Genomic DNA, 27751 nt, shown 5'->3' on the forward strand with positions numbered 1-27751 from the left:
TGATATTATCAGTTTGTTCCTATATTTCTTGCTTTGTTTCCTAATATTATTGGTACTTTATGTATAATGGTAGTGGTTTTCAGGATGTGAATTTTGTACCTGGTGAGAGATTTATTGCCCTTTTTGCATTAAAATAATATTAAACTTAATTCATTTTCTTGGTTTTTTTTTATTATTTCTATCTTTATATTTACAAATTGCACATAGTTTTATCTCTGTCAAATCACATCCATCATTCTCTCACTTCTCTCATTCCATAGATAATTTAAGTCTGTTTCACACAAATGCTTAAAAAGCAATGATGAAACTGCCTATAACAAGCACATAAATGATTCAAAGAGTTATCTCCCTTGACCTCTTAACTACTGGTATCAAATTGAGATTTTATGCTTACAAATTGGGTGTACTTAAATACATGACATTATACATGTACATCGTCCTGAACATGCATGAAACATTTGCCACTGGCCATTATGCAACCAACAACCAACGAACATATACATGTATGCTGGTGTTTTAACTCTATTTACTTACCAACATTTAAACAGGTATAACTACTAAAGCAGGAATTGCATACCCTTTCACCAAAATAAATCACAAGATTGATAATAGTAAATTTTAAAATATTCTAATATATTTTATATCCTTCCTTTGAAGTTTAACAATAAAGTACTATTTTTATACCTATAATTACATCAAAGACCAGATGTGGATCTAGGATTTTGAAAAAAGGAGGGCCTCCACACTAGGCAACAATTGGAGTGTGACATGTAAAAAGACTATGCATTAACAATGGCTCCATAAGGGGGCGGGCCTCTCCCCCCCCACCCCTTCCCCCTCTGAAAAAAAAAATCTGTCTCTGAGAACCAACAGAGTATGCAGAAGCCAATAATGAAAAACATATTGATACTGTCTGACCAATTAGAATTGGTGTTGCAAAAATATTACATTTGAACCCAAGATAAATAACTTTTCAATTTCTATATGTCCATGATAAATATACATAATGATTAATGGATCTGTACATCATACAACATTCAGACTTTCATACATCACTCACAAAACACATTTCTCCATGTTTATAACACAAATTTCAATAGTACAATACAATTCATGTCTATTCTGACTCTGACCCAGATTTATTTTTCTCTGACTCACTACCACTCTGCTTGCCACCGCCACCACTTCCTGCTTCACTTTCCTCATCAGATTCTACAATTCTGGCTTTCTTCTTTTTATGTCCTGTATCAGAATCTGAATCCTACAAAATAATAAAGAGATCACAGATTTATTCTTAAAAAGAAGCTAGGAGCATGCTACCAGGATGTAAGGAGCTTTTTAAGTTGGCTCTTCACAGCAATCCATGTAACACCCATTAAGACAAGTTGGATATGTCAATCCATTATATCAAAAGGAAAGTAAAGCATTGTAGAGGAAGCTCAAGATATACACAGCCATTTTTACAACATGTATAAAAACAAACTATCTTTATTTCAAACATAAATAAATGTGGATAGTGTCCACATGTGATGCCCCTGCTTGCATATCATATAGTTATAAAGGAACATAACTGAAGAACGGTAAAAGTGACGCTACCCAAATTTGAACTTGATCTGAGTTTTGTGGAAATAAGCATTGTGTGTAAGTCTCATAACATTTGGTTGAGGCTAACTTAAGTAGAGAACAGAAACTAAAAATTCAGCAATTTTTCTATTTGTAAACACACGGACAAGGGTAAAACTTAATGCCCCCACCGCTACGGCGGGTGCATAATCAAAGCGATGTAAGCGCTGTAGGCAGTTAACCAAAAACCAAGGCAAACGTACTAAAGTAATTATGAAAACTGTGGCAGTGTTGCTTCAATTTTTTTAAGATTTGAAAGAACAAACATTAAACATTCGTATATTGTACATTTATGTTCATTAAATAAATTGATTATTAAGGCAAATTAATTAATATTTCATCAAGGTTTTCAAAAGCAACTCATATATCAATGTAAATGACCCCCATCTTCACCCCCAAGTGCATGATGTTACTCCATACCAAGTTTGGAATAAAATGACAGGTGATTATAAAACAGTTGGTCAAACATTCTTAGGCTTTACACTGCTTGAAAGATTTATATGTTTTCTTTAAAATGGGCCATAAATGAAAATTATTATAGGCCCAGAAATAATTGAATAAATAATTAAAGTAAATTCAATTAACCTAGACTCATTTTTTGCATCAATAAAATTTTATAATAAACAAGAAATAATTGTAACAGGATGTCATTAGGAAGTCTCCCAAACAAAGCCCCCATATTTCGTCATTCCCATGGTCTCCTGACATTGGGCAAAGTCCAGTTCATATTGGTTTAGTCTAGTAAAGTGATATGCATATGTGACACCTAGGAGACTGATCCTGTATGTCATTCAAATCTTTTTGAAATGATGAACAGGAATAAATATGGTTTAGGTGTGGGTATCTCGACCGTTTACAAGTTCTCAAACAGGAGGGGGTGGGGTGTCCCCATGGACTCCCCCTATATTTCATTTGATTTGTTTTATTGTCCCATACATGAATATATATGGTTTAGGGGTGGGGATCTCGACCATTTCAAAGTTTTCAAACAGGAGGGGGTGGGGTGACCCGAGGAACTCTCCATATATATTTCTTTTGATTTGTTATATTGTCCCATACAAGAATATATATGGTTAAGGGGTGGGGATCTTGACTGTTTACAAGTTCTCAAACAGGAGGGGGTGGGGTGACCCCAGGGAATCCCCCTATATTTCATTTGATTTGTTATATTGTCCCATACATGAATACATATGGTTTAGGGGTGGGGATCTCGACCATTTCCAAGTTTTCAAACAGGATGGGGTGGGGTGACCCGAGGAACTCCCCATATATTTCAATTGATTTGTTATATTGTCCCATACATGAATATATATGGTTTAGGGGTAGGGATCTTGACTGTTTACAAGTTCTCAAACAGGAGGGGGTGGGGTGTCCCGAGGGACTCCCCCTATATTTCATTTGATTTGTTTTATTGTCCCATACATGAATGTATATGGTTTAGGGGTGGGGATCTCAACCATTTCCAAGTTCTCAAACAGGAGGGGAATGGGGTGACCCCAGGGACTCCCCATATATTTCATTTGATTTGTTATATTGTCCCATACATGAATATATATGGTTTAGGGGTGGGGATCTCGACTGTTTACAAGTTCTCAAACAGGAGGGGGTAGGGTGACCCGAGGAACTCTCCATATATTTCATTTGATTTGTTTTATTGTCCCATACATGAATATATATGGTTAAGGGATGGGGATCGTGACCATTTCCAAGTTCTCAAACAGGAGGAGGTGGGACGACACCGGGGACTCCCTCAAATTATTTTCATTTGATTTCTTTTATTGTCCCTTACAAGTATATATATTGTTTAGGGGTGGGGATCGCGACGGTTTACAAGATAAATGTACATTTTCAAATTGAATGGGGTTGGGATGACCCCCAGGGACTTACCCTATATTTTGGTTGATTTTTTTTATTGTCCTGTTCTCATTACTGAAGACTGCATGTGTCTATCACTTACTGTTTTCGAGAAATAGTCATTTGAAAATTTAAAAAAATAAAATCCCATAGGGTTCTATAGTAAACCCCTCCCTTCTTCAGGCCCCTCCAAATACCCCTAAATAGACCCCAATGCACAAACAAAAGATTAATGGCTCCGCTAGACATGTAGTCTAATATTTTATGAAACCCCAAGTATATCTGACAAACGGTCAAAGTTGTCTTCTTAGACGGTTTGAGTTGATTCGGTCCGACTTGTCTCGGGGACGAGTTGTCCACATTACTTAAAACATCCCATCGACGTCGATTTCCGCGTCTGTTCCATGACCTCGTTTCATTCATAAAATAACAACCACCTTATTTGGCAAGATAAGTTAAAAATTACCGCCCACTTATATACCTTTATTTCCTTTATCATAGAGATTTGTTGTACATGAACAATATTCCTGCGCATTTTGCCATTTGGGAAATATAAACGACTTCTAATTACCGATTTTCGGCGATGAAATATTTCATACAATTGTTCTTTGACATCGTAGCCAAAAGCACAGGGGATAATAAACTACGTACGGATTTCTATTGAGCACTACTTCCTATGTGCAACTTCAACAGTTTTGGGTAGTTCGACGATCATTTAAGGTTTTTCTGGTCATATTTTTTGTATTCCAGAAATAAAAGTATTAAAAAAATGTCCAATTAGTTATAAATAACATAATAGCCAGCTAGATAATAACAATGGCCCGTATTTCAGCATTTATTGATTAGAACACAAATCTAGGGTGCTCGCATAAGGCAGCTTAACTGCCTAAAAATAAGAAAAGAGCCTACTGATTTTATTGTTGGTATCTATTATAAATGTGTTTTTAAAAGTTTTGTTTGATTGATTGATTGATTGGTTGCTGTTTAACGCCACTTTCAACCCTTATGTGCTAATTCGGGGCAGTCAGTTTTTATTGGTGGAGGAAGCCACCTCCCTTCGGTAGGAAAACTGACAATCCTAGTCAATTAAAATTGGTGTAGAGTGCACCTGACCCGTGTGGGATTTGAACACACAACCTTAGTGTTGACAGGCTAGTGATACAGTAGTTCAACTACTTAAAACCACTCGGCCATGGAGGCCCCTTTTAAGTTTTGAGTTCAACCTTACATAAATTTAATACAAAATTTTTTAATTTGTGCATGCATCGAGGTAACACAATTCTTATTCCTAAGAAATCCTCTATACACTGTTGATTCATTTATTTTCTCATGAAAGTTTCACAGGCTTCCACTTTGTTTAAATTATTTCAAAAGCTTCCTTATAACTTACATCCTCCACTGGACCTTTCTTAGCCTTCATCAGCCTCTGTGCTCCAGATCGTTCCTTGTCAGAATCATAAGAATCACTATCACTTGAGTAAATGTCTGGTATATTAGGGCGGTCTGAAAAAAAATCAAATAACATATTATTTAATATAATACCCATAAAGTCTTAAAAAGGATTTGTACCCTACAATTAATAACAAATTCTGACATGAAACTGATGAAAGTGATTTATAAGTTTCACTAAAAACAATTATTTGAGGGTCAACATCGGTTTTAAGTGGAGTGATCTGTGAATGGCTAAACAATTCAGAAATATTTTGTACATGGTGGGGCAATTAAGACAATTCTTCGAATGATTGGGAGGTTCATAATTTTTTTTTTAATTATCATTCAAACTACAAAATTTAGTTGATGTTAGGATAATTTATTAACTTTTTAAGGATGTCCGAAATTTTAGCTTCTCGAAAAGATTTGACCTCTGATCTACCTCCCACATTTATGTAAACATTTTTTTTATGGCTATCTACCTAGCACATTCATGTAAAACATTTTATAGATATCTACCTTGCATATTTATGTAAACATTTTATGGCTATCTACCTCGCACATTTATGACCTACCTCTAGCATTTTTGTAATGTTTTTTAATGGCTGCTATGGAGATATCCCCTTCTTCCTCTTCATCCCCACTTTCTAGGTAACCACCAGAGAGACCCTTAGCAACATGTCTTTCTTTTTGTCTTTTCCTCGTTCCTTCCATTCTAATGGCTGCTCTCAGCTTTTCTTCCTCTTTCTGTAAAATATGACTCAACTTTAGTTTTGACAAGGCCAACATTTTATACTGACCAACAAATTCAAAAATAAGAAAAAATGATTAGTGAAATGTACAAAATGAAGCAGCAAAATCTATTGTGTTTTAGTTTGACCTAGATAGGCAAAGGAGAAGGTTTGTGGGCGTGTATAACCCTATTGTCTGTACCTAGTCAGGATATCTACAAGGGTGTGGATGGGGGTTTACAGAATAGAGAATAATGGGCAAAAAATATAAAAAATAGAGAAAAATGGACCAAAAAAATAAAGAATAGAGAAAAGAAGAGACCCCCCATCCAGACCCTCATCATGTGTTGGTTGCATTTGTCTGTTATTGAGAGGAGTGGATTGTTGATGTGGTCTGTTGTACTGCTACCTATTAATTATGTATGATACTTGCAAATAGGATTACAAGGAAAGCTGAAAGGAATAGAACAAGAGGAATTCACGAATGCACCTCCTTCTGCATGATCTCGGTAGCAAACGGGTTCTGATTTTCATTTTTACTTCAATACTAAACACATATATTTTTCATCATGATTATATTTTTAGTTATTAACCATTGTTAAAATTGATGCAAATGACGATTTCGTGCAAAAATAAAGTAACAGCTAACTGCGTTACACAGGTGAATGCTGAAACAAATTAAATTATATAGAGAAACCGTTTGGGAGGGTCTGAGAGTGACTGTTAGAGGAAGGTAACCGCTGAAACGAATTTACCATTCAGACAGGTTTGACTGTTTCTTAAAGATATGATTTGTAAAAAGCACCACAAACTGACAAAGATAAAAATAGTTTATCGACCAAGAAATGTTCTCTACAAAAATTTTCAATGTGCGGCAAAAACAGAAACAAGGAAATTTACGTAAACATCCTATATTTTAGCAACAAGCTAACCAATAAAAAAATATCAATTTGGAATATCCTAAACTTCCAGTAGAATGTATATGGTGATCCATAAGGTAATTATCTATTTTTAAAGAATATGCTCCTGTAGGATTCCAAGCTCTGCTGACTGTCACATTTCCAGCTACAGTAAACTATGAGATCTGGATCAAAACTCTAATTTGGACAATATTCATCATAATAATGATCTTTTAGCTTATATTTACATTTGATGGTTTAATAGCCACTACCTCTATATATATACCTTTATCATTTCTATTCTGTTAGCATTATATTTACATTTTTAGGACAATAGCCACTACCTCTATATATGTACCTTATCATTTCTGTTCTGTTAGCATCATATTTACATTTGATGGGATAATAGCCACTACCTCTATATATGTACCTTTATCATTTCTGTTCTGTTAGCATCATATTTACATTTGATGGGATAATAGCCACTACCTCTATATATATACCTCTATCATTTTTATTCTGTTAGCATTATATTTACATTTTTAGGACAATAGCCACTACCTCTATATATGTACCTTTATCATTTCTGTTCTGTTAGCATCATATTTACATTTGATGGGATAATAGCCACTACCTCTATATATATACCTCTATCATTTCTATTCTGTTAGCATTATATTTACATTTTTAGGACAATAGCCACTACCTCTATATATGTACCTTTATCATTTCTGTTCTGTTAGCATCATATTTACATTTGATGGGATAATAGCCACTACCTCTATATATATACCTTTATCATTTCTGTTCTGTTGGCATTATATTAACATTTGATGGTATAATAGCCACTACACCTCTAAATATGTACCTTTATCATTTCTGTTTTGTTAGCATCATATTTATATTTGACGGGATAAGAGCCACTACTTCTAAATATGTACCTTTATCATTTCTGTTCTGTTAGCATCAGGATCTTTGCCGTGAATGGGTAATACTTTGACCTTTTGTGCTTTTGTTGATCTGTCTGCTAATGACAATGTCATTTTTCTGTGGGTGAAGGATTCTGTAGAATGTGGTCTGTGGAAAAAAAATAAGTATAAAATTAACTTTAAAACTTCCAATCTAAAAGTGAATTTTGAGTCCAAAAGCCTATCAGCATCTATGGTGGCTAAACTTCTATTGGGCGATAATTGGTTAAAAACACTTAACCCTCGATTTTTTAGGGGTTTGTGTTGCTCAATGAATAGATTTGTAATTTTTGTTTTGTGCACTTGTTTGTCTTTTCATTGTTTTTGTCATTTTTAACCAAGGAATTTGTCAGGTTTTTTTTTTCCGACTTATAAATTAGGAATATCCCTTTGGTATCATCTGCCTGTTTTTTAAACAATATGGTTACATTCATTTAAATCAATCAGCCCAGAGGGTAATTCCAGAAATATGTTGTGGGTATTATTTTTTTTATCATAAGTTTAAATATTCCCTTACTGATGAATCATTATTTTCTTAATATGAGGAAAAATTATATTTTCCTGGATATTTGATTTCATGCCTTCATGCCTACAGCAAATAATCATTTGTTTGAATATTTTTAAAAATCTGTGATTCACAGAAATAAGTACCATGCATAATGATGTATACATTTTAATATATTGGAATCTAATGTCTTTTGAGTGATGTGTTTATTTTACTCATCATCATTAACATTTGGCTTTAAAGTACTGTAAATTCAGAAATTATTGCGAGGTTTTTATTATTGCGAAAAATGCGACAGAGTTGTAAACGCAATAATTTAAACACGCATTTTGAAATATTTCATATGAATTAAACAGGATTTTTCTCAAAATCGTAAAAATTAAAATCGCATTTAAGTCTAAAATGAAAAAATCGCAATAATAAATGCACGCAATAATTTCTGAATTTACAGTAGCTTTCAGTTAATGTCATTACTCTTCGATCCTTACTGTGTCGTCAGTCATTTTGTAAGTTGTATTTGTGCTTATTAGAATCTGATGGGTCAAGCCTTTTTTAACTAATTTTTTAAAGTACATTCTTATGTTGAGCTGTTACACAGCTACCCCATGTTAGGGAGTGGTTTAGCATCCGTAATCCAAACCTCTCTCTTAATAAGCCTGTCCCAAGCAAGGAGCCTGTAGTTCAGTGGTAGAAATCTTTCATAATTGCTTTTGTTGAATGTTATAACATTAAATCAGGCCGATAATTTTCTCTTGAAACTATTTCACATTTCGTTATCTCTCAGCCTTTTATAGCTGACTATACTGTATGGGTTGTGGTCAATGTTGTATGCCTCAAGGCTGGTAACGGTTGTGGTCAATGTTGTAGGCCTCAAGGCTGATAACGGTTGTGGTCAATGTTGTAAGCCTCAAGGCTGATAACGGTTGTGGTCGATGTTGTAGGCCTCAAGGCTGATAACGGTTGTGGTCAATGTTGTAGGCCTCAAGGCTGATAACAGTTGTGGTCAATATTGTAGGCCTCAAGGCTGATAACGGTTGTGGTCAGTGTTGTAGGCCTGAAGGCTGATAACGGTTGTGGTCAGTGTTGTAGGCCTCAAGGCTGATAACAGTTGTGGTCAATGCTGTAGGCCTGAAGGCTGATAACGGTTGTGGTCAGTGTTGTAGGCCTGAAGGCTGATAACGGTTGTGGTCAGTGTTGTAGGCCTGAAGGCTGATAACGGTTGTGGTCAGTGTTGTAGGCCTGAAGGCTGATAACGGTTGTGGTCAGTGTTGTAGGCCTGAAGGCTAATAATGGTTGTCTACATCCTTGTCCTTTGGTTTTTGGTGGATAGTTGTCTCATTGGCAATCATACCCTAGCTCTTTATTTGTATATGAACAAAGTTAGAAAATGGCCTCAAATGTACACATGGAAATTAACCAAAAGAGTTGACTGCTAAAAAAAAGTATCAGCAAAAATAAGTTGGTTTATAATAAAAGAAGATGTGGGTTCTACATTTATAATGACATCAAACAACAACAAAAAAAACAAAAGTTCTTACCTGAAGGCCACTTTTGTCCTGAATACACTTTGACCCTGTAAACCAGTACCTTGTCGTACAAACAAGTGATTAAAATCTCCCTGAATAGGCATAGTATGGACGTCAAATATTTCCTGGCCCAAATGTAATGACATGCTGAAATATAAAAAAAATGACCATCAAAATTAAAGGCTCATCTCTGAGTAGGGCATTGTATGGACAACAACAATGTCTGGCCCAAATGTAATGACATGCTGAAATATCAAAAAAATTGACCATCAAAATTAATGGCTCATCATCTCTGGGTCAGGCATTGTATGGACATCAACAATTTCTAGTCTCAAGGTGGATCATTGGTTTAGATTTCCTCATATAGAATTTTTTCCTACTGTGCCAGAATGTAGATTTTTCCATGTTTTTTTCATAAATATAATAGAAAGTATGGGTCCCCTTGCTATTTTTCAAGCTACAAGTCTTGCAAAATTGACCAAATTTGCATAGATTTTGCATGGAAAAACTCTTTTTTGTGAATAAAAATGTAAAAAGAAATCTATGAGATAGAATTTTGAAATAAAATATGTGAAGATTGGTTTATAATATGCTTTAAGAAAATAAAAATTAAAATGGTGTCACGAACTTGTTTTCTTGCTACAGGCAAATAATGAAAATTTCTTTAAAATTTCTCCTATTTGGGTTTAATGGCCAATTTGAAAAATTGATTCGAACAAACACAAATATTTGGCATTTGTTTAAACCCTCTAAATAGTACAACAAATCACTATTTTTTCTTTATTCGTTAAAATACATTGAAATTAACGTTATTTCATATGGGTTATATAGGGGAAACTTAATTTTTCCTTCTTGAGGAAACATTAAACGATACAATTGGCTAAGACTCAATGAGAATATTGTTTTTCATTAACAATTTTTGAATAACAATTAAAAATAGGGGTCATGTGCCTTATTTTTTTTAAAAATCCAAAAAACACAATTTTCCTATCAAATTCAGTATAATTATCTGCCCTTGATTTATAAAAAATTTTTCTGAAAATTTTAAATACACTTAACACTTAATATTTTGATAGTATAATCCTTGAATTTCAAGGTTTATATGTCTCTGTTGTATATTGAATGACACTTGGTAAAATATTTTTAAACTAAATAAAATGCTCCACTGGGGCGCAGCTTGATACGACCGCAGAGGTCGAACCCTGAACAGTTGGGGCAAGTATGGACACAACATTCAAGCTTGATACAGCACTGAATTTGGATTGTAATTAAATATTTGACACAGCATAGGTTTCTGACACAGAATGAAAGTGGTCTAAGAACTTAAAAAATTTTAATTTACCTATTCAAACCATATCATTATTATTTGCTTTTATATATAAATCAGAAATAACCAAATTAAAATGGAAAATTTTAAAGAAAAAAAAGGAAAAAAAAATCCCCCCCCAAATTTTTGAACCCCCTTATGATTCATCACCTCCAAACTCAATCCCAGCTTTCCCTTTGTGGTATGGTACCTTGCAGTACAATTTCAGAGAGATCCATACACTTGAACACAAGTTATTGTCTGGAAACTAGAAAAATGCTTGTTTTTTGGCCCCTTTTTTGCCCCAAATTCCTAAACATTTGGAGGCAATTACCCCAAACTCAAACCCAGCTTTCCCTTTGTGATATGGAACCTTGCAGTACAATTTCATAAAGATCCATACACTTACACACAAGTTATTGTCCTGAAACTAGAAAAATGCTGGGTTTTTTGCCCTTTTATGGCCCCTAATTACTAAAATTTGGAGGCAATTACCCCCAAAATCAATCCCAGCCTTCCCTTTGTGGTATGGTACCTTGCAGTACAATTTCAGAGAGATCCATACACTTGAACACAAGTTATTGTCTGGAAACAAGAAAAATGCTTATTTTTGGCCCCTTTTTGGCCCCTTATTCCTAAAATTTGGAGGCAATTACCCCCAAACTCAATTCCAGCTTTCCCTTTGTGATATGGAACCCTGTAGTACAATTTCATAAAGATCCATACACTTACACACAAGTTATTGTCATGAAACTAGAAAAATGCTTGTTTTTACCCCTTTTTGGCCCCTAATTCCTAAAATTTGGAGGCAATTACCACCAAAATCAATCCCAGCATTCCCTTTGTGATATGGAACCTTGTGATACAATGTCAGAGAGATCCATACACTTACACACAAGTTATTGCCATGAAACTAGAAAAATGCTTGTTTTTGCCCCTTTTTAGCCCCTAATTCCTAAAATTTGGAGGCAATTGCCCCCAAAATCAATCCCACCATTCCCTTTGTGATGTGGAACCTTGTGGTACAATGTCAGAGAGATCCATATTCTTACACACAAGTTATGTCTGGAAGTTACAAAAATGCTTATTTTTGGCCCCTTTTTAGCCCCTAATTCCTTAACTGTTGGTACCATAACCCCCAAAATCAATCCCCACCTTCCTTTTGTGGTATTGAACCTTATGGTAAAATTTCATTGAGATCCATTCACTTAAACTAAAGTTAGAGTGCGAAAACTAATGTGTCTTCGGACGACGACGACGCCAACGTCATACCAATATACGACCACAAAAATTTTTTTGCGATCGTATAAAAATTATATTTGCAACGTGCCAAGAAAGGATCCTCAGAAAAAGACACCTGGTCTACCTTAAATTTAAAAAGAATTGGTTAAACATTACTTTCTTACCTGCCGTCTGTCCATCGTACAATCCTGGCATTACTTTCTTTCTTCGGTGCACCTAATTCATCTAATACATCATTGCCATCTGCATCTTTTACTTTTCGCCATCGAATAGCATTCTCTACCTGAAAATTCAGGTCAAAATTATATTAAAGGATTTGATAACTTATTTTTTGTTATGACTTCAATATCTATAGAATAAAAAATAAAATGCTCCGCAGGGCGCAGCTTGATACGACCGCAGAGGTCGAACCCTGAACAGTTGGGGCAAGTATGGACACAACATTCAAGCTTGATACAGCTTTGCATTTGGATTGTGATTAAATATTTGACACAGCATAGGTTTCTGACACAGAATGAATGTGGTCTAAGAACTTAAAAATTTTAAATTGGACATTCACCTATTATGGTCCAATATCCAAAATCTAAATACATGGTTAGATTCAGCATATCAAAGAACCCCAAGAATTCAATTTTTGATGAAATCAAACAAAGTTTAATTTTGGACCCTTTTGACCTCAATGTGGACAAAGTTGATAACGGGGCCCAAAAATCAAAAATCTAAATACATGGTAAGATTCAGCATATCAAAGAACCCCATATATTCAATTTTTGTTGAAATCAAACAAAGTTTAATTTTGGACCCCGATTTGGACCAACTTAAAAACTGGGCCCATAATCAAAAATCTAAATACATGTTTAGATTCAGCATATCAAAGAACCCTAAGAATTCAATTTTTGTTAAAATCAAACTAAGTTTAATTTTGGACCCTTTGGACCTTAATGTAGACCAATTTGAAAACGGAACCAAAAATTAAGAATCTAAATACACGGTTAGATTCGGCATATCAAAGAACCCCAATAATTCAATTTTTGATGAAATCAAACAAAGTTTAATTTTGGACCCTTTGGACCTCAATGTGGACCAATTTAAAAACGGGGCCCAAAATCCAAAAACTAAATACACGGTTAGATTCAGCATATTAAAGAACCCCAAGAATTCAAGAATAAAACCCCATTGAAATTGGTCAAGAAATAAGCAATTTATACGAAGTATCTTCTTTTGCACAATACTGTGCAATTAAATATTTCTTGCTATTGCGCAATACTGTACAATTGACAATTTCTTGCTATTGCGCAATATTGTGCTATTGGATATTTCTTGCTATTGCGCAATACTGTGCGATTGAAGATTTCTTGCTATTGTGCAATACTGTGCAATTGAAGATTTCTTGCTATTGTGCAATACTGTGCAATTGAAAATTTCTTGCTATTGCACAATACTTATTATATAATAATTTACACATCCTGTTTGGTGTGTATCTCCTACCATATCATTATTATTTGCTTTTAAATATAAATCAGTTTTAAAAGAAAAAAAAAAGGAAAAAAAGAAAAAAAAGGAAAAAAAAAAAAATCCCCCCCCCCAAATTTTTTGAACCCCCTTATGATTCATCACCCCCAAACTCAATCCCAGCCTTCCCTTTGTGGTATGGTACCTTGCAGTACAATTTCAGAGAGATCCATACACTTGAACACAAGTTATTGTCTGGAAACTAGAAAAATGTGTTTTTTGGCCCCTTTTTGGTCCCAAATTCCTAAACGTTTAGGGCAATTACCCCCAAACTCAAACCCAGCTTTCCCTTTGTGATATGGAACCTTGTAGTACAATTTCAGAAAGATCCATACACGTACACACAAGTTATTGTCCTGACACTAGAAAAATGCTTGTTTTTTGCCCCTTTTTGGCCCCTAATTCCTAAAATATTGAGGCAATTACCCCCATCATCAATCCCAGCCTTCCCTTTGTGGTATGGTACCTTGCAGTACAATTTCAGAGAGATCCATACACTTGAACACAAGTTATTGTCTGGAAACTAGAAAAATGCTTATTTTTGGCCCCTTTTTGGCCCCCAATTCCTAAACGTTTCGGCAATTACCCCCAAACTCAATTCAAGTTTTCCCTATGTGATATGGAACCTTGTAGTACAATTTCAGAAAGATCCATTCACGTACACACAAGTTATTGTCATGAAACTAAAAAAATACTTGTTTATTGCCCCTTTTTTGGCCCCTAATTCCTATAATTTTGAGGCAATTACCCCCAAAATCAATCCCAACATTCCTTTTGTGATATGGAACCTTGTGGTACAATGTCAGAGAGATCCATACACTAACACACAAGTTATATCTGGAAGTTACAAAAATGCTTATTTTTGGCCCCTTTTTGACCCCTAATTCCTTTACTGTTGGTACCATAACCCCCAAAATCAATCCCAACCTTCCTTTTGTGGTATTGAACCTTGTGGTAAAATTTCATAGAGATCCATTCACTTAAACTAAAGTTAGAGTGCGAAAACCAATGTGTCTTTGGACGACGCCGGACGACGCCAGACGACGATGACAACGACGACGCCAACGTCATACCAATATACGACCACAAAAATTTTTTTGCGGTCGTATAAAAATTTAAAAAAAACATTTCTCTGGAGTTTTTCAGTTCAGATATAGCAACAATCATCTCTTTTTTTATCCTAGGAGAAGGTCTGGTAAGGACTTTTTTGGCCTACATCTGATGAAGGATTTTTGACATTTTTTAAACACTTAAGTGTCTTCTTCACTCGATTCAATTAGTTTATGCATAAGACTTGATCTCATTTGGTCTTTCAAGCTTAAATATAAAAATTCTATCAAATATGCAAAAAATCGTCACTTTTGAGATGTTTCTTGTCCAAGTTGGAACAGGCCGCATTCATGTTCAGTTTCAACCTTAAAATATGTCCTGTATCATCATCAAATGCAACATGTATTTAAATATTAAGACTGAACATAAGTGTGGCCACTTTCATTTCAGACTAAAAACGTCTAAAAATTAGCACAAATGCTATAATTGTGAAGATTTCAGTAATTTTTCATGAATTAATGATGCTAGTACCTGATGCATGTGAAGTGTAATGCCAATAAACTGCTTCGCTGAGCGCAGCTAAATACGCCCACAGAGGTCCAACCCTGAACAGTTGGGAAAAAAATGGACACAATATTCAAGCTTGATTCAGGTCTGAATTTGGATTGTAATTAAATATTTGACATATTATAGGTTTCTGAATAAACTTATTCAAAGAACTTGAAATTGGTTATATGAATTGAATTTACTGTGGATTCATTTATTTTCGTGGGTATCAATTTTCGTGGATTAATGAAAACTTGCATATTCGTGGATATTTGATTTCATGGTTTTGTCAATTTCTGTATGCAAAGCCTATTGAAAATATGTTATTCGTTGAACATTTGAATTCGTGGATCATCTGTACCCACGAAACCCACGAAAATTGGTATCCAACGAATAATGATGAATCCACAGTATATTCAATTAAAGATTTCTTGCTGTTGTGCAATACTTAGTAAATCTGTTGTCAGATTATAAACAAATAAAGTTCAATTAATTCTCAATGTCATATTAGAAATATATGAAAATATAAAGGGAGCTTACATCAATAGATATAAACAATTCACCAAAGTTTCATGAGAATTGGTGACAGCATTTTTGAGTTATTGTCCGAAAACTGGAAAATCACCCCTTTTTTTAATGAATAAAACCCCATAACTCAGAAATGTAAAATGTAAAATTTATAAAATTCTAATGGGAGCTTACATCAATACATACAAACAATTCACCAAAGTTTCATAAGAATTGCTGAAAGCATTTTTGAATTTTTGTCCGAAAACTGGAAAATCCCCCCTTTTTTTATGGATAAAACCCTGTAACTCAGAAACGTAAAATCTAAAATTTATAAAAATCGAAAGGGAGCTCATGTCAATAGATATAAACAATTTCTTGCAAGTTGGTGAAAGCATTCTCGACTTATTGTCCAAAAACTGGAAAATCCCCCTTTTTTTAATGAATAAAACCCCATAACTCGGAAACGTAAAATCTAAATTTTATAAAAAACGAAATGGAGCTCACGTCAATAGATATAAACAATTCATCAAAGTTTTATGCAAATTAGTTAAAGCATTTTTGATTTTGTTAATGTCCGACATGTTGACGACGGACAGACGGAAGGACGGACAGACGGACAACCGTACACCATAATACATCCTGTAAACGGGCGTATAAAAACAAGCCCATATTTATGTAACAAAAGTATTCTTCTTTCCAATAAACATGATAAATAGCTTAAAGTTTACATTTTTAACAAATTTTTGAAATGCTATATTTTTGCGCCAAAAGGGGTCTTACAGGGCCTTTAGACAGACCAATTTAAATTTCAATACTTAATTTGGATATACATGTACCAAAAAAACACATGTTTCATCCATCTAATCACTTGCATTTTGACAAAAGTAACTCATTTTAAATTACTGTAATAAAAAAATCAGAATTTCATCATTTCCATTAACAATTATTACTGATTAACATTGGGAATACTTTAAAAACATGATCTTTATTCTTTATCTGAATCAAAAGAAATGACCTGAGTAAACGATAACATTAATCCTCAGTCAGACCTAACAGTGAGCTTTGACATTGGTCCTAAGGAAGACCTAAGAGCAAGGTTAGACATTGGTCCTCATTCGGACTAAAGAAAGATTTTTTTCCCCCTTTAACCTTAACATTGGTTTTCAGTCAGAACAAAGTGACCTTATTTATTTACCTTCAGCTTCAACCTTGCTCGACCTTCTTCATCCAAAACTTCATCTTCGTCAATTTCATCTTCATATGATGTTGGATCATAAGGCCTATAACACACATATTATAATATTTTATAAGGCCTATAAATTTCTTACAATTTGGTATTTATTCATATACAAGAAGATCCAAGTTGGATATATTCCCAATCATTTTGATTTGTGTTAATTTGCTGTGAAAAACAAACTCCTCAGAAAAAATATGAAAAATAACTATCACAGGAAGCCTTGTAAGTTCAGAAATTATTGCGAGGTTTTTATTTATGTAAATAATGCAACTAGGTAAGTATTGTAATAATTAGAACTCGCATTCTGATATCTTTTACATATGGCTTTATGCAAATGTTCTTAATTTGTCCATTCTTCTAAAATCGCAATAATAAATGCACACAATAATTTCTGAATTTAAAGTAAACCAAGCAATTTTACATCCCTTCTTTTCCTGTTTACAACTTTAAGTAACCATGTCATCTCAAGTTTCCAAAATATTTTATAGGAACATGAAATAAAAAGAGAATGGTGCTTTAAAACACCCAAGAAACATATTTATGACTTAGAAAAAATAAATGAGGAATGTGTCCATGGGACACAGATGATGCCCCTGCTTGCATATCATATAAAGTTATAAAGGGACATAACTGAAGAACGGTAAAAGTGACGCTACCCAAATTTGTTATTGATCTGAGTTTTGTAGTAAACAGTATTGTGTATAAGTTTCATAACATTTGGTTGAGGCAAACTTAAGTTAGAGAACGGAAACGAAAAATTTTGTAAAGGGGTACAACTCTAGAACAGTAAAAGTGACGCCACCAAAAATCTAATTTGATCTGTATTTTGTGGTAATAAGCATTGTGTATAAGTTTCATAACATTTGGTTGAGGCAAACTTAAGTTAGAGAATGGAAACGAAAAATTCAGCAATTTTTCCATTTGTAAAGGGGCATAACTCTACAACCGTTTAAGTGACGCCACCAAAATTCACACTTGATCTGTGTTTTGTGGTAATAAGAATTGTGTATCAGTTTCATAACATTTGGTAGAGGCAAACTTAAGTTAGAAAATGGAAACCAACTTTGGGACGTACGGACGGACATACGTACGGACGGATAAGGGTAAAACTTAATACCCCCTCCGCTACGGCGGGGGCATAAAAACTGACCATAAAAAAATAGGACCCAGGGTTAATTTCCTACAACTGTCAAATTTAAGGTAATACCTTTTTTGGACCCTTTTTAGCATGAAACGTAGATGTGACATAATATGTTTTGGTGGTATTACACCTATAGTTCTGTCTAGATTGAAAATGATACAAGGGCATGGTACATGTATCTGTTTTCTACACTTAAGGAAAATTTTACATAATGCATAGTTCTTCTTAGATTTGTAATGATACAAGGGGCACATTACCTGGTTTCTACACTGAGGAAATTTGGAAGTTTAACATAATGTATAGTTTTGCCAAGATTTGTAATGATACGAGGGATCTCTACTTCTATAAGTGTTTCTTGTGGCTCTTCGATTTCTTCCTCTTCGTCAGAACCTCTCCCTCTCTGTAAAAATAATAACATCAAGAAATTGAAGTTATAATTTTAAACAAATTATTTTAATTTTTCTACATTTATTGACAAAGTTAACCATCTTTGATTTTGAATTTCTGTTCCCCCAAAATAAAAAGAAAAAAGTATAGACACCATAACCTAGCATTACAACATTGTCATGTTCAGGCAGATCTGGCTCAACACCCTATTTGGCATTCATTATAAAAAGTTATGTCATAATGAACATGTGTACACTAGCCTCGTGTGCATTCACAGAAAATAAAACACTCAGTTAATACACATGAAATATAGATCTTAATAATAAATCAGATTTCTTTCCGTCTTTTGGTCTTTAAAAAACTTTCGTCAAAATTTCATAAAATTCACTGAATGTTTGACCAAGTTATAGATAACAGAAACACTACACACTGAACCGAAACTTTGACAACGCCAATGACGATATAATCTAGGATGGCTACATGTATGTGTCGCTTTCATGATATAAATGTCATAGGCTCTACAAAAAGTAATGTCCGAGGGAAGGAAGGGAAATGTTATTTAGGGACATGGGTCATTTTCATATATATTTTTAATAGCTTTTCTATTTGATGTAGCCTAAATATGTTGATCCTAGGAGGATTTCTGAAGCCATTATCCCAGTCACCTGCTTCAGAACATACCTGATCATCTCTGTCACCTGCCTCAGACCGTTTTTCTTTGTCTTCTTCATCTGAACTGATATCGTCTGCATCTCCAAACAAGTTATCAACTGTAGCTACAAGTAGATAAGTAAACAATGTATTCTCAACTGAATTGTTTCATATTTTTCATGACAGGGCCTTTTATTACTGACTATACGGTATGGGTTTTCTCAATGTCAATGGCAGAAAAGTTGCATATAGTTGCTTACATCCACTTCATTTAAACTTTGGTGGATAGTTATCTAGTTATAGTTAAATAAAGAAGGATCCACTTTCTTTTACATATACACGATGATTTATATTTGTGTTATTTTTCTACTCGTGAAAGTCTCGAAAATAAATCACTCACGAAAATGAGTTGGTTTACAGTATTTTCTATGGCTATGAAAACAAGAGGAAATTTTTCAGCTCCAATCTCCTCAAAAGGCAACAGAAAAACTATAGGAAATTTGAGTTGATTCCTGATTTTGATTATATAATTAATATAACCAAGGGGCTTAACTCTTTCAGAATTTAATTAATCACTGCTATTAAGAAGCTTACAATACATTTATGAAAATGGTTCATTCAAACATTCAAGTGATCTTTAAGAGTTATATTCCTTTGTCTGTTTCAGTTGGAAGCTGTAACAAATCTTACCATCTACTCTCCCATTCTGATCTTCCTCGTCACTACCCATAATCCTCCTCTTCTTTCGTCTACCAATATCTGAATCACTTCCTGTCAACATAATAATGTCATAATTATTGACGTACAGTGGATTCATTTATTTTCATGGTTATTTATTTTCTTGCATTAAGGAAAAAGCATATTTTTATTGGATACTAATGATTTCCAGGTTTTCCTGAAGATTGCATACAAAGCAATAGATTTGTTCTTCCTTGAACATACTTCAAAATTTAGTTCAGCTTTTCCTGTGCATAATAATGAATACCCAGTACATGTATTTGTAATGAATACCCAGTACATGTATATGTAATGAATACCCAGTACATGTATTTGTAATGAATACCCAGTACATGTATATGTAATGAATACCCAGTACATGTATCTGTAATGAAAAGTGCATTCTTGTTTGTCTCTCGGGTTTAATCAAATTTTAGGAATTAAATATGAATATTTTTTCTCCCTTATTTTTGTGCTATTTTTACATTTCTTGATCGGTGTGAGAAAAATATTTCTCCTAACTAGTGAAATATCTGTTCTCGGCAAATGATTTGTCGAAATTTAATTATGACGTCAAATCTTCTGAATTTTCCTATTGTGACGTCATGAAAAAGGCGACCATATCTGATGATGTCACATATTAAGAACATATCTTTCTGAAAATCTTTGAAAAGGAAGGACAAAAAATCATTAGAGAAACAGATTCCACCACTATAACTCGTGTATTACGATATTTCTCTACTCTCAACAGTTAAATTTTAATTATTTAAAAAGCTCGGCAAGCCTTGCGCTTTAAATATTAACTTCAAAATTTAACTGTCTTGAGTGGAGAAATATGGTAACACACTTGTTGCAGTGGTGGAATCTATATGTTATTTTCAAACACGGGTTAAATATATGTCACTTCTCTTTGTTCTTACATTTTTATTTCAAAAGAAATAGCAAACCAACTAATTTTGATACGAAAAAATGTTGAAAAAAAATATTCCCTTATATGTGACAGTTGTAGGAAATTAACCCTGCATATATTTCATTGATAAATTTCTGGAAATGTTCATGGATAGGATGTTTAGAATGTTATTATCAATGCACTATATTTTGTGTATTTCAAAAGTAGTGATAAACCTTGGAAGATTTAGAAATCATCTCAGATTCTCAGTACCATAGGGTTTTTACCCAAAAATCACAAAAATTAATCACATTGAAGTCAACAGAAAGGGCTAAATGCCAAAATATTTAAAGTTGGTTTACAGTACACTAAGCTTAATGAGGTCAGAATAAACACTAGTTCTAATCTGATTGTTTAAGATTAGACCTAAATGTAGGTTGCAGCTCTGATAGACTTGTCTTTCACACTATTTCAAGATGGGTGGCCGAAACCTCTATATTATCCCCTGAGGGCACTCTATGGAGAGGACAAGCAATTTCTTTTAATCATCACAAGAACTGTACAAACAATACCTTGTCTTTTTATATAATAATCTAAGGTCAAATTAAAGCAGGGAAATAGGGTGGGTGAAAATGACAAAGTCCACTCGAGCTTTTAATATTATAAACCTTACTACAATATGCACTTTTAGGGCAGGTGTGCTTAATAGTATGCAAATTAAGATTTTCTGAAAAAACCAGAGTGCTATTTTTAGTAGTATGTTACTTCCAGAATGCCATGTGTCACTACAGGACTAAACATTGGTTGAAAATTGGCATGTAGAGAGTTAATACATGTATAATATGCATAATTCAGGATATAGTGTATGCATAACTTATGAAGTTATATTTAAGGTAAACAATTTAGAGAACTGTTAAAATTGAAAAGTTTGGTTGAATTTATGTATGTAGGGATTTGGAAGTGTGACACTTATAGTACACCATTGTATATTCATCTTTAAAATAAATACCTGATCCACTTTTTCTTGAACCTGATCGAGATCTTGACCTTGACCTAGGACTGCCTGCCTTTGACCTTGGACTGCCAGACTTTGATCTTGGACTTCTTGATCTTGACCTTGGACTGCCAGATCTTGATCTTGGACTTCCTGACCTTGATCTTGCGCTCCCAGATCTCGATCTTGGACTTCCTGACCTTGACCTTGCACTCCCAGATCTGGATCTTGGACTTCCTGATTTGGACCTTGGACTCCCTGATCTTGACCTTGGACTCCCTGATCTTGATCTTGGACTGCCAGATCTAGATTTTGGACTTCCAGATCTTGATTTAGGAGAACCAGATTTTGATCTTGGACTGCCTGATCTTGACCTTGGACTTTGAGAATGACTTTTGACTGAACCAGGGCTCCTTGATCTACTTTTTACTGACATAGGGCTTCCAGATTTAGGACTGCCAGAGCCACTCCTATGGGATCTTGGACTTCCAGAGCCACTCCTATGGGATCGTGGACTTCCAGAGCCACTCCTATGAGAATGTGGACTTCCAGAGCCACTCCTATGGGACCTTGGACTTCTAGACCCACTCCTATGGGAATGTGGACTTCCAGAGCCACTCCTATGGGACCCTGGACTTCTAGAGCCACTCCTGTGGGATCTGTGACTCCCAAGAGGACTGCCTACTGGTGTCCCTTGCAGGCTATGTTCTGATCCACTGTGTTGGGCTGGACTTCCAGGTGGACTCCCTGAATGTGCTGGACTACTTCCACCTGGGGTTCCTGGAACTGATCCATGACCACTTCCATCACTTTCTGAAAAAATAAAAAGACCATAAAGTTATACACTGTACAGCAACGTCCCTATGGAGTTCCAAGTAAACATCATATTGTCAAAATGCAGTAGAGGATGAGGTTCATTTCATATCGGAGTATCATATTTCATAACCACCCATAATATCAAACTTTCCTTTAGCTAAAATTTCTTATAGAATTCTAATTGAAGGAAAATGCAACCTTCCACAATTTAACAATAAACAATAAACTTGAGTGCTTCCCATTCCCCACCATGATCAATAGATCTAACTCAATGTTACTCGAAATACAACAAATTTACCCATCTTTCTATCATTTACACAATACTTTGGAGTAGATGTTATCTCCCCTTCATGGAAAGAAGAAAAGTTAATACTAATACAATAATCCACGCACAAATGCCAATTGACTTACCTTTACCCCTTAAACTGACATAACCACAAACTTTAACATTTTAACTAACCAAAAGTTTCAAATGGATTTGCGAATAAACATTTGTAAAGGTCCAACCCTGAACAGCTGGGGCAAAAATGGACACAATATTCGCGCTTGATACTGGTCTAAATTTTGATTGTAATTAAATATTTGACCCATAATAGGTATCTGACACAGAATAACTGTAGTCAGAGAACTTAGAATTGGTTATATGATTTGAATTTATATTCATTTTTTTGCTTTTGTGCAATACACTATGCTGTTGTGAATTGAACCCCACAAAAAAAATTTTTTTTAACCCCCCCCCCCCCAAAAAAAAAATTTGAGGAAATTTTCTTTTTAACTTCTGAAATCTGAAATGAGAAAAAATTGTCCCCCAATCACAATTTGTTTTTTACCCCCCCCCCCCCTAATTTTTTTTTTCACCTCCCTCCCCCCTTTTCCAAAAAAAAAATTCTTTCCCTCAAGATATGGTCATAATCTCAATACAAATTTCCAATGGAGTTTGCAACCACAATTACCCATTTAAATGCATCATAAAAGTCTTAAAATAGAAATGATATACATAATCATGGCTAAAATTAATATTCCTTAATCAGCATTTTTAAATAGTAACTTCTAAAAATAAATTGACAGCTTATCACCTCAAGACAATACAACATTTCTTTATACATAATTTAAAAGCAGTGTAAGGGAGGTAATCCAAACATAACATTGTACTTTTTATCTATTGTCCATTAACCAGGACACCCTTGTTTTTTCTCACTTTTTTGCCCCTAATACCTAAACAGTTAGAGCCATAACCCCAAAAGCCAATCCAAACCATCCCTTTTGAGGAATGGAAACTTGTGGTATAATTTCAGAGATATCCATACACTGTTCCACAAGTTATTGTCTGGAAACTAGAAAAATGCTTATTTGGGCCCCTTTTTGGTCCTTATTCCTAAACTGTTAGGACTATAACCCCCAAAATCAATCCCAACCTTCCGATTGTGGTTATAAACCTTGTGTATAAATTTCATAGATTTCAATTTACATTTACTTTAGTTATTGTCCGGGAACCAAATGTCTTCGGATGACACTCACGACGACGTGATACCAATATACGACCATGGTCGTATAAAAAGACATTTAAATTGCAACCCATTGGTAGCCGAGAGGTTTCGTCAATGTGTTGATGTCAGTCAGGCATAACAGATTTCAAGGAGGGGTTCTATTCCTAGTGAAGGCATATACAAATTACAAAAAATAAAGGAAAGTTTTTAAATTAAATCCATTAGTGAACAGAAATCAGTAAATTGACCAATTCAAACTTAATGAAATTAAGCGCACAAAGGAAACAATTGAATATAATTTGATTAGTCAATTTAAGTGACAGATTTAGGAAGCGTTGATTCTAGAAAAAGAATCCACAGTAAATGAATAGGCTGACGTCATGGTAATGGTTTAACCATGGAAATGAGATGTCCCTATGATAATACAACTGCATACCAAATATCATTGACAAACTATAAATGGTTCCCCTTAAACTGACCTAATTATAAACTTTAACAAATTGTTGAGGCTGTCAACACCACAGCATGTCTGTGTTTTGCCTCTGGGACTTGGTAAAATAAATCAAAAATTGATAAAAAATATTGGGAATTATCAGAAATTGAGGACAATAGAAAGAAAGATATTGAAATTGTGGTAGACTGTAGGTTTTACAGTAATTGTGTATATTTTTATATTTAGTTTATGGTATTATATTTTGTTTATTATCTGACTTATATTGATTAATTAAAAGGTATGAGTATATTAATTACAGATTGTAATTAATTGATTAGTATATTTATTTTCATAGTTCATTTCATTTGCCTATTTGACAGTTGGACTTATTGACAGACGACATTTTCTACTGGTTTGGGTAACTTTGGTTTCACTGTATTTTACTTCAAAGATTTTCTTTTCATGGTTCATTGGACCGTACACTTTCTTTATTTCTATTGGTTATTATGTTTTGGCGCTATATTTCTTTTGTTCTATATACTGGCTATCACTTTTTGATATAATGGTGGACATAGACATATGTGTTTGATATAATTCTAAGTTTGAGTAATATTCTTTCTTAGTGTTCTATATTCTATATACAGATCAGTTATCTTTCTCTATTACTAATTATACGTTAATAGTCCAGATATTTATTATTTTACCTAGAATGAATATTTAGAATGAAAGGCCGATGCGTAAATGTTGAATGCGAGATGAATGCTTTAAAATGATATAAAATAGATAAAGTACAGTGAAGTATTATCTGTTTGATTAAATGGTTTAAGAGACGTAATTTTTATATTTTCATAAATAAAGTACTTTTAACTAATTTGGTAAAGAATTAATTTAATACACATTGTATGAGAATTCGAGTGTTCCGGTACGAATGCTTTAAATACTTTTAAAGGTAAAGACATAAACGTAATAAAAGTTATGTGGTATTGATTGATTATTTTAACTAAGAGTACATATCGTAAACAGGTGGATTATTACAGTAAAACATGGATTACAATTTGTTTATTTGTTATACAGGTATATTTTTAAGTAATCCTGGGAATGTGATTTAATTCCAATTAGATAATTCAGGAGGCCTTTGCACCTCATGCTGGGTAAGCTAAGTGTTATTTTTGTAATGTTCGTATTTTTGTTTGTTGCTATTTTATGCTTACGGCATTTATACAGCATGCAGCTTTTGCTTTTAGTTTTGTTAATTTGCTTATGTTAAAGTTTGTGTTAACCGCTTTTGTCATTTTTCGTATATTAGACTTGTTTATATAATATGAGTCGTTAAGTGCATATGGACTAAACTTTGTCAGATACGCTCAACAATATAAGCATATTGTTGAAAATACATGCAGAACAGATTTATTTCTATTTCTATTAGTAAAACATTTGTTTATCACATTACATGGATAGAAACATATGTACCAGATTATTTATTCGATAAACGGTCAGAATCTTACTATTGTATTTATTTTGTAGGGTATTTATTTAGTTATTGTTATTATCCTGATTTTGTCAAGAAATAAAACGAATCCACCTCAGAAGAAAGTATTGTGTTTTATTAGCCCTAGAAAGTGCTATTACATAATTTGGCGCCCACGAAGATTTATTTCTGTGACAATGTTGATATATCTACGATTGGAATTCTTGGATTGAAGAAACCGTACGGTGAAAGTTGTTCGAACGCACCCGACCTAGTTATTGGCCAACGTCCGGTTCATATGAACGAAAAAAAGGTAAACAGAAATCGACATGTGATTGGAATTCTGAAACAAATTTTCTTGATTTATACTGATATTGTAAGTTGAATTAATATGTTTATATGAATTGAATATGTGTTTATTACATTAAGTGCTATTACATAATTAAATTAAAGGTGGTTGGGAAAAAACTGGAAAAGAGAATTACATGGTTGGAGACTGCCGTTATTGCTTTCATAAAATTGTAAACATCTCTGCAACAACTTAAATTTTTTCCAGAATATTTTTCTCAAGTGTCCATGAACATGGCGAATTCCGTGTCCTTATACAGCTATTAAAATTAGAATAGGTTAACCATGTTAACGATTGGTAAGTAGAAACACATATTTTTTTGTTTGCTAGAAAAAATTTACTCAAGAAAAATTTCAAAAGGTAAACTGGTTAAGTTGAAACAATATTTTATTTCACCAAATTAGGGCCACAGGATGGCATATAGCACAAAAACAATAACATAGGCAATGCTATCTTGACAATAGACATGTAATAATAAACAACAATATATTATAATTTAATTAATATTATGTTGATATTGACTCCAGTGCACCAGGTAAGTGTCTTTTGACTATTACACGTTACATGTAAATTAACAGAAGGCTTAAGTAGTTTGTGCCTTATGGAGAATAAAAACTTCATCCAATCCAATTGCCAAAAATTCAACTACAATGAACAGTCCTATCCATATCCAAATAAGTGTTCGGTGTAATTGTAAATTGTGTAGCGAAAAATTCCAAATGGTTCAAGATAATTTCTTGTAATTACTAACAAACAATAATCAACCCAAAAAACCTATGTATGCAGGTCGACTTGATCTTGATATGGTATGATGACACGTCTGATATTATACCCTGGTAGGAATTTGAAATTTGTCTTCATCTTTTTCAGTTTTTTGTGGAATTAGTTTTTCTACAATACATGTGATAGGTACATTTAAACTTTCATCACGAAGCCTACTGATTTTGTCGTCATAATTTGGAGTAGTAATTTCAGAGTTAATCATTTAAAATGTATATGTATAACAGACTATACCATTTCCACTTTCATCACTGCCAAACAATTCTCTGCTTTCCGCCATGCTGTTTGGCTAATTTTAGAAACGATGTCGGACAGGATACGATTATAAGACAAATCGGCATCTGTTTATTTCGGCACTTCTTTTTCTTTATACTATCAAACAGACTGTTGGATAATTACTGTTGCATGCATGGTTTATTTATATAAATTAATCAATTGAAAGTAATATAGAGAAAGTAAGTGCTATATGTATGGTGGCAAACCATTCACTTTTAATCTTTTTTATCAGGACTAGCTATTGATTTAAAAAAAACATACATACAATCCTTCTCACTATACAAATCCTTGATATAACGTACACACACACACATGTAAGAAGTATAATTTTGTACAATTGAATCAGTATAAAAGCCACGACTGTATATACAATTTTCAAAATGACATTCATGGGGAAAATCAACATTTGTGTCTTTCGTGTTT

The 27751-nt window shown here is 33.7% G+C and overlaps 1 protein-coding gene across 3 annotated transcripts; it reads right to left on the bottom strand.

Annotated features, from left to right (window-relative positions):
* Nucleotides 1-153: 153 nt before the first annotated feature.
* On the bottom strand, nt 154-27348 carry LOC127731656 (RNA polymerase-associated protein LEO1-like). Of its 3 annotated transcripts, none has more exons than XM_052240411.1 (13): nt 27287-27348; nt 22349-22532; nt 21735-22288; nt 19810-19890; nt 19150-19244; nt 18339-18481; nt 16899-16983; nt 12250-12368; nt 9550-9684; nt 7480-7615; nt 5484-5655; nt 4868-4980; nt 154-1261 (listed from the first exon to the last, which is right to left on the bottom strand). In XM_052240411.1, the coding sequence occupies exons 1-13, from the start codon at nt 27330-27332 to the stop codon at nt 1118-1120; spliced, it is 2007 nt and encodes a 668-aa protein (XP_052096371.1). In that variant the 5' UTR covers nt 27333-27348; the 3' UTR covers nt 154-1117. The 3 variants fall into 3 exon arrangements, with proteins under 3 accessions (XP_052096371.1, XP_052096370.1, XP_052096369.1); XM_052240410.1 differs by having other exon boundaries at nt 21735-21883; nt 21926-22532; XM_052240409.1 differs by having other exon boundaries at nt 21735-22532.
* Between the last annotated feature and the right edge of the window lie 403 nt (nt 27349-27751).

The sequence above is a fragment of the Mytilus californianus genome, unplaced genomic scaffold, assembly GCF_021869535.1.
Source record: "Mytilus californianus isolate M0D057914Y unplaced genomic scaffold, xbMytCali1.0.p SCAF_20, whole genome shotgun sequence".
Lineage (NCBI taxonomy): Eukaryota > Metazoa > Mollusca > Bivalvia > Mytilida > Mytilidae > Mytilus > Mytilus californianus.